Source organism: Neomonachus schauinslandi, chromosome 11 (assembly GCF_002201575.2).
Source record: "Neomonachus schauinslandi chromosome 11, ASM220157v2, whole genome shotgun sequence".
Classification (NCBI taxonomy): Eukaryota; Metazoa; Chordata; class Mammalia; order Carnivora; family Phocidae; genus Neomonachus; species Neomonachus schauinslandi.
This window is the reverse complement of record NC_058413.1, coordinates 95,770,444-95,783,070: the sequence shown is the minus strand read 5'-3', so window position 1 is coordinate 95,783,070 and position 12,627 is coordinate 95,770,444. Positions and strand designations below refer to the sequence as shown.

Below are 12,627 nucleotides of genomic sequence, written 5' to 3'. Positions count from 1 at the left end.
CAAAACAGCAACCCTATACAACTTTCTTCTCATATGCTGCTTTGTTTTCTTCAGAGCACTTTTCTCTCACCACTTGATGCTCTCCTATGGGAATATAAATGCCATACATAAAACCCAGGAATTTTGTTTTGTTCACTGTTAATATCCATCCCTAGCGCCTAGCAAGCACATAGTAGGCACTCAGTGTTTTCGGAAGGTATCATGAAGGTTAGAAATTGTGCCAGATTCCCTATGGATATAAATACACATTAGAAATGGATTTAGCCCTTGTGTCCGCAGATAGCTAAAGTACAAGATGAGTTCAGGTGGCCTGAGAACTTCAGCAAATACGCCGTGCGTATCTTATTGGCTTCTCACTTCTAGCTGGCTTCTTAGGAAATGACATTTAAGCTGCGTCTTATTTCAGACTGGGGAAACGGATAAGCAGAGGCTCAGAGGTTGGACAGCTAGTGAGGGTGGTATGTATAAGGAACGTATACAGTTTGGTTAGAATATACTCCTGACAAAGTAAGAAGTTAGTTAGAAAGGTAGGTTAGATCCGGGGCAGTTGGAAAGTCTTCACATCAAAGCTGAGTTTGGGTTTTGTCCTGCTGGCACTGTGGAAATTGTTTTTTTCCCCTCCTTAAAGGGCAGTTAGGGGCGCCTGGGTTGTTCAGTCAGTTAAACATCTGCCTTTGGCTCAGGTCATGATCCTGGAGTCCCGGGATCGAGCCCCGCATCGGGCTCCCTGCTCATCCGGGAGTCTCCTTCTCCCTCTGACCCTCCCCCCTCTCATGTGCTCTCTCTCTCCCTCGCTCGCTCGCTCTCGCTTTCTCTCTCTTGCGCTCGCTCTAAAATAAATAAATAATTTTTAAAAGGGGTAGTTATATGACATGTTTGGACCTGCATAGGAGGAGACTGAAGACTCAAGTTTGTTTTTATTATTATTAAATGTTTTATTTTCGTTCCAGTATGTTAGCAGAGTGTTCTGTTGGTTCCAGGTGTACAGTGTAGTGACTCAGCAGTTCTCTACATGACTCCGTGCTCATCCTGATGAGTGGACCCTTTATCCCCGTCACCTAGTCCACCCCTCCCCCCCCCCCCCCCCCCCCCGCCGCCCCCCCCTTGTTCTCTGGAGTTAAGGTCTGTTTCTTGTTTTGTGTGTCTCTTTTTTTCCTTTGCTCATTTGTTTTGTTTCTTAAATTCCACATATGAGTGAAATCATATGGTATTTGTCTTTCTCTGACTTATTTCACTTAGCATTATCCTCTCTAGTTCCATCCATGTTGTTGCAAATGGCAAAATTTCACTTTTTATGACAGAATAATATTCCATTGTGCATATATATACCACATTTTCTTTATCCATTCATCTGGACAGTTGGGCTGCTTCCATAGTTTGGCTAGTGTAAATAATGCTGCTGTAAACATAGGGATGCATGTATTCCTTTGAATTAGTGTTTTTATATTTTTGGGGTTAATAACCAGTAGTGTGATTATTGGATTGTAGGTCAGTTCTATTTTTAACTTTGTGAGGAACCTCCATACTGTTTTCCACAGTGACTGCTCCAGTTCAGTTCCAGTCAACATCCTCACCAACACCTGTTGTTTCTTGTGTTGTTGATTTTAACCACTCTGACAGGTGTGAGGTGATTCCTCATGAGTGTGATGTTGAGCATCTTTTTGTGTGTCTGTTGGCCATCTGTATGGAAGACTAAAGTTTGAATTGTAGAGTAGGTGGGGGAAGGTAGCAAGGAACTTATATTAGAATAATATAATTTAAAGATAGGAAGACAACAGTGGTCAGCAAATGGACAAATAAATCTGAAATGGAGAATAAGGGAAATGAAAGAAACCAAGAGGACTCTAAGGTTTTGAATTTGTGGGAAGTAAAATGGTGTTGTCATTAAAGAGAACATGAAGTAAGAACAGATTTGAGAAGGAAGATTAATTTAATTTTGAACATGTTGCTCTGAGGTGCTAGCATTTGAGTGGAGGAATGTGGTTGGCAGTTGGAGAGCTACCAAGGCTTAAGATTTGGGAATTGCTTGCAGAGTAGTTTCTGAAGCTTGAGAATGTGAAGGAAGAGTCAAGAGAGTACATGGAAAAAGGAAAGTAGCAGAGAGCATGTTCTTGGGAAATAAAGAATAAGAGGAAAAGCCAGAGAAAGACAAGCCAGTAGGAGAACCAAGAGAGGACATTAGAGAAACCAAAGAAAGATATTTTCAGGATGATCTAAGAGTCCAGAAAAAGCTCTGTGGTAACCTTGAGTGTGATATATATCTTTTTGGTCATATCATACGTTGTTCTGTACTGTTCTTTTTTAATTTTTTCTTTTTTTAAAGATTTTATTTATTTGAGAGAGAGAGAGCACATGAGAAGGGGGGAAGGTCAGAGGGAGAAGCAGACTCCCTGCTGAGCGGGGAGCCCGATGCGGGACTCGATCCTGGGACTCCAGGATCATGACCTGAGCCGAAGGCAGCCGCTTAACCAACTGAGCCACCCAGGCGCCCCTGTTCTTACTTTTTTAAAAATATTTAAGTAATCTCTGCCCCCATTGTGGGGCTCGAAACCATAACCCTGAGATTGAGTCGCGCCGTCTACCTACTGAGCCAGCCAGGTGCCCCATTCTGTGACATATTCTTTTTTTTCTTTTTTTTTTTTTCTTAAGATTTTATTTATTTATTTGAGAGAGAGAGAGAGAGACAGCGAGAGAGGGAACACAAGCAGGGGGGAGAGTGAGAAGCAGGCTTCCTGCAGAGCAGGGAGCCCGATGCGGGGCTCGATCCCAGGACCCTGAGATCATGACCTGAGCCGAAGGCAGATGCTTAACGACTGAGCCACCCAGGCGCCCATCTGTGATATATTCTTGATCTTGTTTCCTTTTTGATAAAATAGTAAAAGTTCTAACAAGCGATAATTGAAGGATCTCAAAGCGCAAGGAGGACAACGGTTAAGGGTTAAGGGAGGTTAGGGATTGAGTAAGTGCTTGTTTTCCTATCTCACACTTGATCTACTTAGCATATGAATTATTTTAGACTGTCTTCAAAGAATATATTATCACTTTTGTAAGTGCTTTCAGAAAACAAATCAGAAACTAGAAAGAGTAACTTGCTAAAGTGCAAGAAGACAGATCTCAAAGAACTGAAGCTGATCTGTTGAAAGCTGACTGGAAAGATTTCAGTAGCATTTTGCCCAAGAGTCAGGGCTAGAAAGCCTTGGAGTCTTTGGTGCAGCATTTTGTGTAGGAATAAAAGAGAAAAATCTCTCTATGAAAGAGAATGTTTAGGTACTCAAATTTGATCATGAATTGACTTGAAATTTTATAATCCACTTAAGAATAGACTTTTGAATATATAAATACTAATGATTGAGACAAGGGGAAAATAAGTACAGTCAGTACCTGGTTTGGTGTATAACAATATCTAAAGCATCTGTCTCTATCTTGCTCTGTATGACAGCACATTAAAAATAAGAAAGATATGGGCGCCTGGGTGGCTCAGTTGGTTAAGCGACTGCCTTCGGCTCAGGTCATGATCCTGGAGTCCCAGGATCGAGTCCGGCATCGGGCTGCCTGCTCGGCAGGGAGTCTGCTTCTCCCTCTGACCCTCCTCCCTCTCATGCTCTCTGTCTCTCATTCTCTCTCTCTCAAATAAATAAAAAATAAATAAATAAATAAGATAATCTGATTAAAGGACATACCTAAAAGTGCAGACATCATCTGGTGTGTTAAATTGGTACTATGTGGCATCTTTTTTTTTAAATTCAATTATAGTGGACACACAATGTTACATTAATTTCAAGTGTACAACATAGTGATTCAATAACTCTCTACATTCTCTGTGGCATTTTTATGAGGTTATTAGAATAAAGTTCACTAATTGGTAAAGCATAGCAATAGCATATACAGTTAGGTAGAAATTGTCATATGGTTTGGATATGAGCATTTCAGTTTTGGTATAGGAAGAGGAGTTGTTTTGGTAAAACTTAACCTCTTTAAGGTCTGATTTAAGTGAAAATACTTGTTAGGTCTGGATATTCAAATTGAGAATTGTAATTTATTAATTTGTTAATTTATTTTTTAATTTGGTTGAGTGATATGATTAGCTTTATTTTTTTTTTTTAAGATTTTATTTATTTATTTGACAGAGAGAGATGCAGCGAGAGAGGGAACACAAGCAGGGGGAGTGGGAGAGGGAGAAGCAGGCTTCCCGCCGAGCAGGGAGCCCGATGTGGGGCTCTATCCCAGGACCCTGGGATCATGACCTGAGCTGGAGGCAGACGCTTAACAACTGAGCCACCCAGGCGCCCCTATGATTAGCTTTAAAATCCAGAATAGCGGGGCGCCTGGTGGCTCAGCCAGTTAAGTGTCTGCCCTTGGCTCAGGTCATGATCCCAGGGTCCTGGGATTGAGCCCCACTTTGGGCTCCCTGCTCAGCGAGGAGTCTCCTTCACCCTCTCCTTCTGCCCCTCCCCCAACTTGTGATTTTTCTCTCTCTCTCTCGAATAAATAAATGAAATCTTTTTTAAAAATCCAGAATAGCTTATGCAAAGCAGAAATAATATATTTTGCTTTTTTAGTATTTCCTTTCTTTTGTTAGTGAATGATTCTATCAGCGTACAAGTTTGTACCTTTATTTGTTGAGTTGTCTTATCTGTCATCCTCAAAAAGTAGATTTGTTCATGTTAGTTAATACTCAGATGTATTAGGCCTGATTAATCTGAGATTAAAAGCCTTAAAATATATTACTGTTAAAATTTTCTGTTTACTATCCAACATCTTTTTGAATGGGGGAATTGGGGTGGACCTAGTGAATGCAACAGTCTTTCCTGTGTTATATCTGCATCTTTCATATGGTGTTAGAACAAAAACAGTTTCTGAAGCCCTTCTTTGAACAAAGATAATATCAGAGTATTTAATAGTGTCAACAGCACATTCCTTCCTCTCTTCTTTCCTAGTTTTGTATATCTCTGAATAATAATTGCCAGAAAGTATATTTGAAGAGGTTCTTTGTAAATGTATGTTCATGTTCATATTAATTACACACCTGATATGGTGAATTCAGTGCATTTAAAATAAAAGTAAGTTTATGTGTTTAATTATTGCACTTCTGATCATTTGTAGGCGAAACCTAACCAAACTGTCCCTGATCTTCAGCCACATGCTGGCAGAACTAAAAGGAATCTTTCCAAGTGGACTCTTTCAAGGAGACACATTTCGGATTACTAAAGCAGATGCTGCAGAATTTTGGAGGAAAGCTTTTGGGGAAAAGTAAGTCTCAAAATAATGAATTTTTGTTTGTGTGTGTGTTTGTTTTTTAAGTAGGCTCCCAGCATGGATCCCATTGCAGGTCTCGAACTCACAACCCTGAGATCAGGACCTGAGCTGAGACCAAGAGTCAGGCGCTTAACCCACTGAGCTACCCAGGTACCCCTCGAAATAATGAATTTGAACTGTAAAGAACTAAAGCTTATGTTGTGGCCTTTTGCTTAATTTTTTTTAATCTTTTATCTAATTTTTAACTTTTTTATTTTTTTAAGTAAACGCTGACCCCAATGTGAGGCTCGAAATCACAACCCCAAGATCCAGAGTCGCATGGTCTACCAAATGAGCCCGCAGGGTGCCCTTGTTTATTTTTTTAATTAATTATATCATGGGAAAGCGTAGAGAAAAATAATTAGTATGTGTGTACAGTAGGCCCCCCTTATCTGCAGTTTTACTTTCCATGGTTTCAGTTACCTGAGGTCAGCTGTGGTCCAGAAGCAGATGGTCTTCCTGATGTATTATCTGAAGGTCAATAGTAGCCTAACGCTATGTTGCAATGCCTGCGTCTTTCCCCTCACTTCATCTCATCCCAGAGGCATCTTATCTCATCATCACAAGAAGGATGTGTACAGCACCGTGAGATACTGAGAGAGAAAGCCCACATTCATGTAGCTTTCATTACAGTGTATTGGTTATAATTGTTCTATTTTATTATTGTTGTTAATCTCTTACTGTGCCTAATTTATAAATTAAACTTCATCATAGGTGTGTGTGTACAGGAAAAACTATAGTGTATTTAGGGTTTGGTACTATCTGCCATTTCAGCCATCCACTGAGGATTTTGCAAAGTATCCCTTGCAGATAAGGGGGCACTGTTGTACCTACCTCCCCATGTTTTGGGGGTTTTTTGTTCCTGTTTTTTTTTAAAGAAAGCTTTGCAGATTCAGTTGAAACACATGTTCTTTAATTGAATATTCGTCTGTATCTCTCCCCATCCATTCTGCTGTTAATAGACATTTGTGTTTCACATTATTTGCTCTCACAAAACTGTGCTGCAGTGAACAAAATTACATTTGTCTTCATGTGCAAGAGCTTCTTCACAGTTAGATGCCTAGGACTGAAATAGCTGAATCAGGGTTTCATGTCCTCTGCTTTGCCAAATATTGCCTAATTGCTTTCCAAAGTGGTTATACCAGTTTCTATCCCTATAAGTAGTATACACAAATTCCAGTAGCTCCACAATCTGGCTAACACTGGTAGTATGAATTGGGTATCATATTTTGCTTTATATTCCTGATGACAAAGGAGATTGGGCATCTTTTCACAATTATGACCCGTTGGGATTCTTATTCTGATTTGCCCGTTCCTGTTCCTAACTTGTCCATTTTCCTACTGAGTAACTTGTCTTTTTCCTGTTGAAAGGTACTGATTGTTAGTTACTTAAATTACAGATATCTTCTCCTAGTCTATGGCTAGTTTTTCCACTTTGTTGTTATATTGTCTTTTTTTTTTTAAGATTTTATTTATTTTTTGACAGAGGGAACACAAGCAGGGGGAGTGGGAGAGGGAGAAGCAGGCTTCCCGCAGAGCAGGGAGCCTGATGCGGGGCTTGATCCCAGGACTCTGGGACCATGACCTGAGCCGAAGGCAGATGCTTAAAGGCTGAGCCACCCAGGCGCCCCGTTATATTGTCTTTTGATGTATAGAAGTTTTAAATTATATAGACAGATTTATGAATTAAACTTATGCTTTTAAGTATTAATATAAATGTTTTATCTTCTGAAGTTTCGGATCAAGGAACTGAAAAAAATAGCAGTACTTTTTAGTTGAATATACAGATCCTAATGTAAATTTCGCTTTAAATGCCTTTTAAAAAATATGTTTAAATGTAAAATATAGAATAATTAGTGATTTTAAAACTTAAAGAGGATGGGAATGAATTTAACTTTGTTCCTTTTAACTTAATAACTCCATTAGAAAAGAGTTCAAATTGCCACTTTCTCTTTTAATTTTTAGGCAATGAGTACAGAAACATTTCAAAGTCAGTGAGCTTGTGTTTATGTAAAGATCTTGAGAAATAGAAATCCCGTAGTATCTTGTGCTAGCCTTATCTGGGGTATAATCACTCTTATGTTAATAATTTATTCCTCATCCCTTTCAGAACCATGTTCTTCCTGTGCCTTAAGCCTATTTCCTCATGTCTAGGCCTTGAGATTGTGAGTTCCTCAAAGAACTCAGAATGTTTTATGTGCTTTTAAAAAGTTGGTTTAAATGTAAGCTTTTCAGTTAGTGAAGGCCTGGCTACAGATGACATTTATATAAAGAGTAATCTCCTCTCTCTTTCCATGTTTCTCTAAAGAGAACAAATGTGTGAAGAAAGATGAGAAAGGGGATTAGTTTGTGACATATTGCCAAAGAATAGTGGGAAAAGATTTCTCTGTTACTAATTTCCTTATTAGAAAATTAAGAAATACATCATTTATTCCCTTTCTGTTCTCAATCCAAAATACAACTTCGCTTCTTTAAGAGAGTTGAAATTGATACTGAGACCTTAATGTGGCTTTTTTTCTTGGTTATTATAGCAATGGCCAGAATTGTCTGTTATCTCACTCTGTGCCTTCCCTTCCACCCCTGCTCCCCCATCTAGGACAATAGTCCCTTGGAAGAGTTTCCGACAGGCCCTTCATGAAGTGCATCCCATCAGTTCTGGGCTCGAGGCCATGGCTCTGAAATCCACTATTGATCTGACCTGCAATGATTATATTTCAGTTTTTGAATTTGACATTTTCACACGACTCTTTCAGGTAGGATACTAAAATGTTGGCGAAACTAGTTGCTACTTTTCTGAAGAGAGAGCTCTTTAAAAAAATAACATCTGGGAGTTTACATATTATATAAAAGTATTTTTAGTCAGTGTAGAAATTATAAGCAAAAAAACCCTCACTATTTTTATCTATCTATTGTTAAAAATAATAACTGTATAATCTGCTTTCTTCCCCTCACATTTATAATCTCTCTTTGTTAGTAAATATTCCTCTTTTGCATCATTTTAATGATTGTAGAACGTCCAGAAAATGGGTATAATGTGATCTATTTAATCAGTTTCCTGTTGTTAAACATTTATGTATGTTTCCAACTTTGAAGTTTTTGACTGTTATATTGACTTGCATTGATGCTTCAGAAATAACTCATTTCTTTTTTTCTGTAAAGATAATGTGTGTATGCCAACTTGTATAAGCCTTTATTTGCAACTTTTTAGTTGTACATGTAGGCCCCTGCTGTTGGCTAGAACTGCTGTAAAATGTCTTGAATTTCATTCTATAATGAAATTTCTTTGTATAACCATGTATTTATTTCTTCTTGGCTTTTCTGAGTTCTTACCTCTCAAACATATTTCCCTCAAAGTCACAATGTAATTGAAATTTGTGACAATGAATGGAGAATTGAGGTTGTTTTCCTTCTGTTCTTCATTGCTCTGAGAATGGTCAGCTGTCTTGAGCCAAGTGGTCTGATTGAGCTCTTGTTCCCTTAGCCCTGGTCCTCTTTGCTCAGGAACTGGAACAGTCTTGCCGTAACTCATCCCGGTTACATGGCTTTCCTGACCTATGACGAAGTGAAAGCTCGGCTCCAGAAGTTCATTCACAAACCAGGCAGGTCAGTGCCGTGAAGCAAAGAGGTTTATTCTCCTAAATTTTATTCTCTTGTGACCTCTGCCAGGATGGAGGAAACGTGATCGTGGATTAGTTCCCCGGTGGCCCCGTTGCTGCACTAGGATTGATGTCTGTTTACCAGAGGAATTGACTTATTCAGATCTTATAATCTGATAAATGCTTTCAAGCCACTTAAGAATTGAGCTCACGTATTTTTTGCTTTTGGTCTGGAGTCACTGTAGAATTTATTATTGATGGTCCGTTTGATTTTTGTCTCTGTCTTGCCTTCCACCCTAATATAAACACGTAAAAGGTTCTGTTCATCTCTGTTCTCAGTTACATTTTCCGGCTGAGCTGCACTCGTCTGGGTCAGTGGGCTATTGGGTATGTCACTGCTGATGGGAACATTCTCCAGACGATCCCTCACAATAAACCTCTCTTCCAAGCCCTGATTGACGGCTTCAGGGAAGGCTTGTGAGTATCTGCTGTTCGCCACTTGCTGGAGTGTAGGAACTTAGGGGTGTAAAACTTGATCATCAGTGACTTGATTCCAGGTGTCTTCATGGTTGAAGATTCAAGAAACATATTAACAGATTGTATTATTTAGACCTTCAGCTTCTATAGGACTTTTGTTATTTAAAACGACTCTTTGAGTGAAATGATTTTTCTCTAGTGCTTTAGTTATTACCAAGAGCAAACTATCTTTCTCCTTTTCCAGATGTTAACTTACCTTCAAGTCTATATTGGAAAAGACGCTAATTAGCAGAGAGTGTTACCAGTTATTTAACTAGCTCACATTAGAGTGGTTAGATATTTTTTTTTTTAATTTTTATTTATTTATTTATTTATTCATGAAAGTCAGAGAGAGAGAGAGAGGCAGAGGCAGAGGGAGAGAAGCAGGCTCCCTGCCGAGCAGGGAGCCCGATGCGGGACTCGATCCCAGGACCCTGGGATCATGACCTGAGCCGAAGGCAGACGCTTAACCATCTGAGCCACCCAGGCGCCCGAGTGGTTAGATATTTTTAAGAACAGCAGGCTCAGTGGCCTTCATCTGCCTGAAGCATTTTGTTTTGGCAGTATTTCTTCAGGCTTTGGGCTGCTGTAATCTTTGCTGATATTTATGACTTAAGTTCCTATTTATTCCAGAATGCTATTCCTTTGGGAACTCAAATTGATTATCACTTGGTAGGCACTAAAAATACTAGCAGTTGACCAGCTGTCAGAAAGCTGCTTACGTTTTGAAGCAACGAGGAAAGTCCATTTTCCATCATGCATCATGTTTGGCAGCAGCCTTGGAGCTGAAGGGGGTGCGTCCCCAAACATCAGAGCAGGCCGACACACCAGGCTTCCTGGTAGTTGATCTCAGGGGCTTACTTTGGTTCCTGTTACATTTCTTTTACATTGGTGTCTCTCAGTGTTAAATACGCTGGAAATAAGGGTATTTTAGGCCTTTGGTCAAAAACAAATGGTGCTTAAATTAAGAATTTGGGGGCACCTGGGTAGCTTAGTGGTTAAGTTTCCAACTCTTGATCTCAGCTCAGGTCTTGATCTCAGGGTTGTGAGATCGAGCCCCATGTCAGGCTCCATGCTGGGTGTGGAGCCTACATAAAATAAAAAATAAAATAAAATAAAATAAAAAATTAATAATTTGTATTTTGTGGCCATCCATAGATTAAAACAGGGGTTGGCAAACTATGGCCCACAAGCTAGCTGTTGTGGTATGGCCTGGAACTAAGATAGGTTTTCCTTTTTGAAGTGTTACTTAAAAAATAACAACCAAAGAAGAATATATGACACAGACTTCTATGGCTTGCAAAGTCTAAAATATTTACTCTTTGGCCCTTTACAGAAAAAGTTTGTCAGCCACTCAGTGTAAAGATAAAGCCCGTGGCATTGTGGCCTAGAGAAGGCGTATCAGTGTTTGGAGAATATCTTCTTGGAACTGTTCTATGTTATTTATCGTTTGGAGTATTTATCTTTGTACTTATGCAGAGTTGCCTATTTATTTGAGAGAGTGTGTACGAGCAGTGGGAGGGGCAGAGGGAGAAAGAGAATCTCAAGCAGACTCCATGCTGAGTGCAAAGCTGATGGCGCGGGGCTCAATCTCACGACCCTGAGATTATGACGTGAGATGAAATCAGCAGTTGGACGTTTAATGGATGGAGCCACTCAGGCACCCCCAAAGTTGCTCTTTTAGACGAGAGAATTCCTAGATATCATTTGTCTGTATTAGCAAGCAGTTATAAATTGGCTTTAGTAAAACCCGAAGGCTGGTTACTCTTTTTACAGCTATCTGTTTCCAGATGGACGGAATCAGAATCCCGACCTGACAGGCTTATGTGAACCAACTCCCCAAGACCACATCAAAGTGACCCAGGTGAATTTTGTTTTACATCCCCACCGTGTCTCTACAGGCAAGCTTTTGTACGTACTTGATACAGCTGACAGTGGAATGGTATGAAGTGATTGGAACACTTACGTGTTAAACCATCGACTAGCTTAGGGAGTTTATGTGTGTGTGGTTTCTCTAAAGAACTTAAAATAGGACCAAGACCGCGTGTTTTCTGTGTCGATGAGAGACTAGTGACCATTGTGTGGCACTTCCACAGAAGCAAAATTTGTATAGAGAGTAACCGTCTGTAGTTTTCCTGGTGTTGGGGTTTAAGGTTGCAGTCATTGATCCGTTCGACAAATACCTGCAATTGGCTGAGTAATCACTTCAATTTTTTTCAATCAAAGGAACAATATGAATTATACTGTGAGATGGGCTCCACCTTCCAACTGTGTAAAATATGCGCTGAAAACGACAAGGATGTGAAAATTGAGCCCTGTGGACACCTCATGTGTACGTCCTGTCTCACATCCTGGCAGGTATGGATCCAGACCATCTCCGCTATGTAATCCTCAGAAGAATTGGGGGTTTTGTATCCTGTACGGAGAGAAAGGATGGCCTGGTTTGTGGGGGAGGTTTTAAGCTTCTGGTTTCTTTTTTCATCTTTAGGAAGTGTATTTCCTAGTGGACACAAATTGTCAGTACTTTCAGATGCGCCTGTGACTGTCTCCCGTTTGCTCTGCAGGAATCAGAAGGCCAGGGCTGTCCTTTCTGCCGATGTGAAATTAAAGGTACTGAGCCCATTGTGGTAGATCCATTTGACCCTCGAGGAAGTGGCAGCCTCCTGAGGCAAGGGGCCGAGGGAGCTCCCTCCCCAAATTATGAGGACGATGACGATGAACGAGCTGATGATTCTCTCTTTATGATGAAGGAACTGGCTGGTGCCAAGGTAAGACTGCAGGTTCAGAGACTGGCAAACTCCATTGTGAGTTGTGTTCTAAAGGAATAGAGCACTTGATGAGATCCAGACCACAAGCTGACATTTACTGAGCATTTACTATGTGAGACATGACATGCTAAGCACTTCCCTTATTTTAACTCCTGTAATCCTGTCCTCATATATACTCAAATAACCCAAGATAGGTACTCTTATTCTCATTTAGCAGATGAAGAAACCAAGGCACGGCAAGGTTAAGGAATTCGCTGAAAATTACATAGCTGCAGCCAGACATTCGGCTTCAGGGCCCATGCTCTGTGTCCTAGAACTGCGCTTTCCCCAGCTTGTTGGAGAGAACGAGAGGGGATAAGACAGTGGGGCCCTATTGTGCTTCTGTGAGTAGAGTCTGGTGCTCTGGTCTTCTTTCCTAAGGGGTCTTGGCACCGGAAAGTTGGATTGCAGAG

General features: G+C 40.2%; 1 protein-coding gene across 1 annotated transcript in view; it reads left to right on the top strand.

Moving 5' to 3' along the window:
• CBL (Cbl proto-oncogene) overlaps positions 1 to 12,627 on the top strand; it is a 76,049-nt gene that overhangs the window by 43,677 nt on the left and 19,745 nt on the right. Inside the window, exons 3-9 of the mRNA XM_021696339.1 lie at positions 5,104 to 5,250; positions 7,892 to 8,048; positions 8,777 to 8,898; positions 9,231 to 9,368; positions 11,184 to 11,271; positions 11,634 to 11,765; positions 11,972 to 12,175. Coding sequence (XP_021552014.1) covers positions 5,104 to 5,250; positions 7,892 to 8,048; positions 8,777 to 8,898; positions 9,231 to 9,368; positions 11,184 to 11,271; positions 11,634 to 11,765; positions 11,972 to 12,175 — 988 coding nt within the window. The remainder of the gene's footprint in view (positions 1 to 5,103; positions 5,251 to 7,891; positions 8,049 to 8,776; positions 8,899 to 9,230; positions 9,369 to 11,183; positions 11,272 to 11,633; positions 11,766 to 11,971; positions 12,176 to 12,627) is intronic.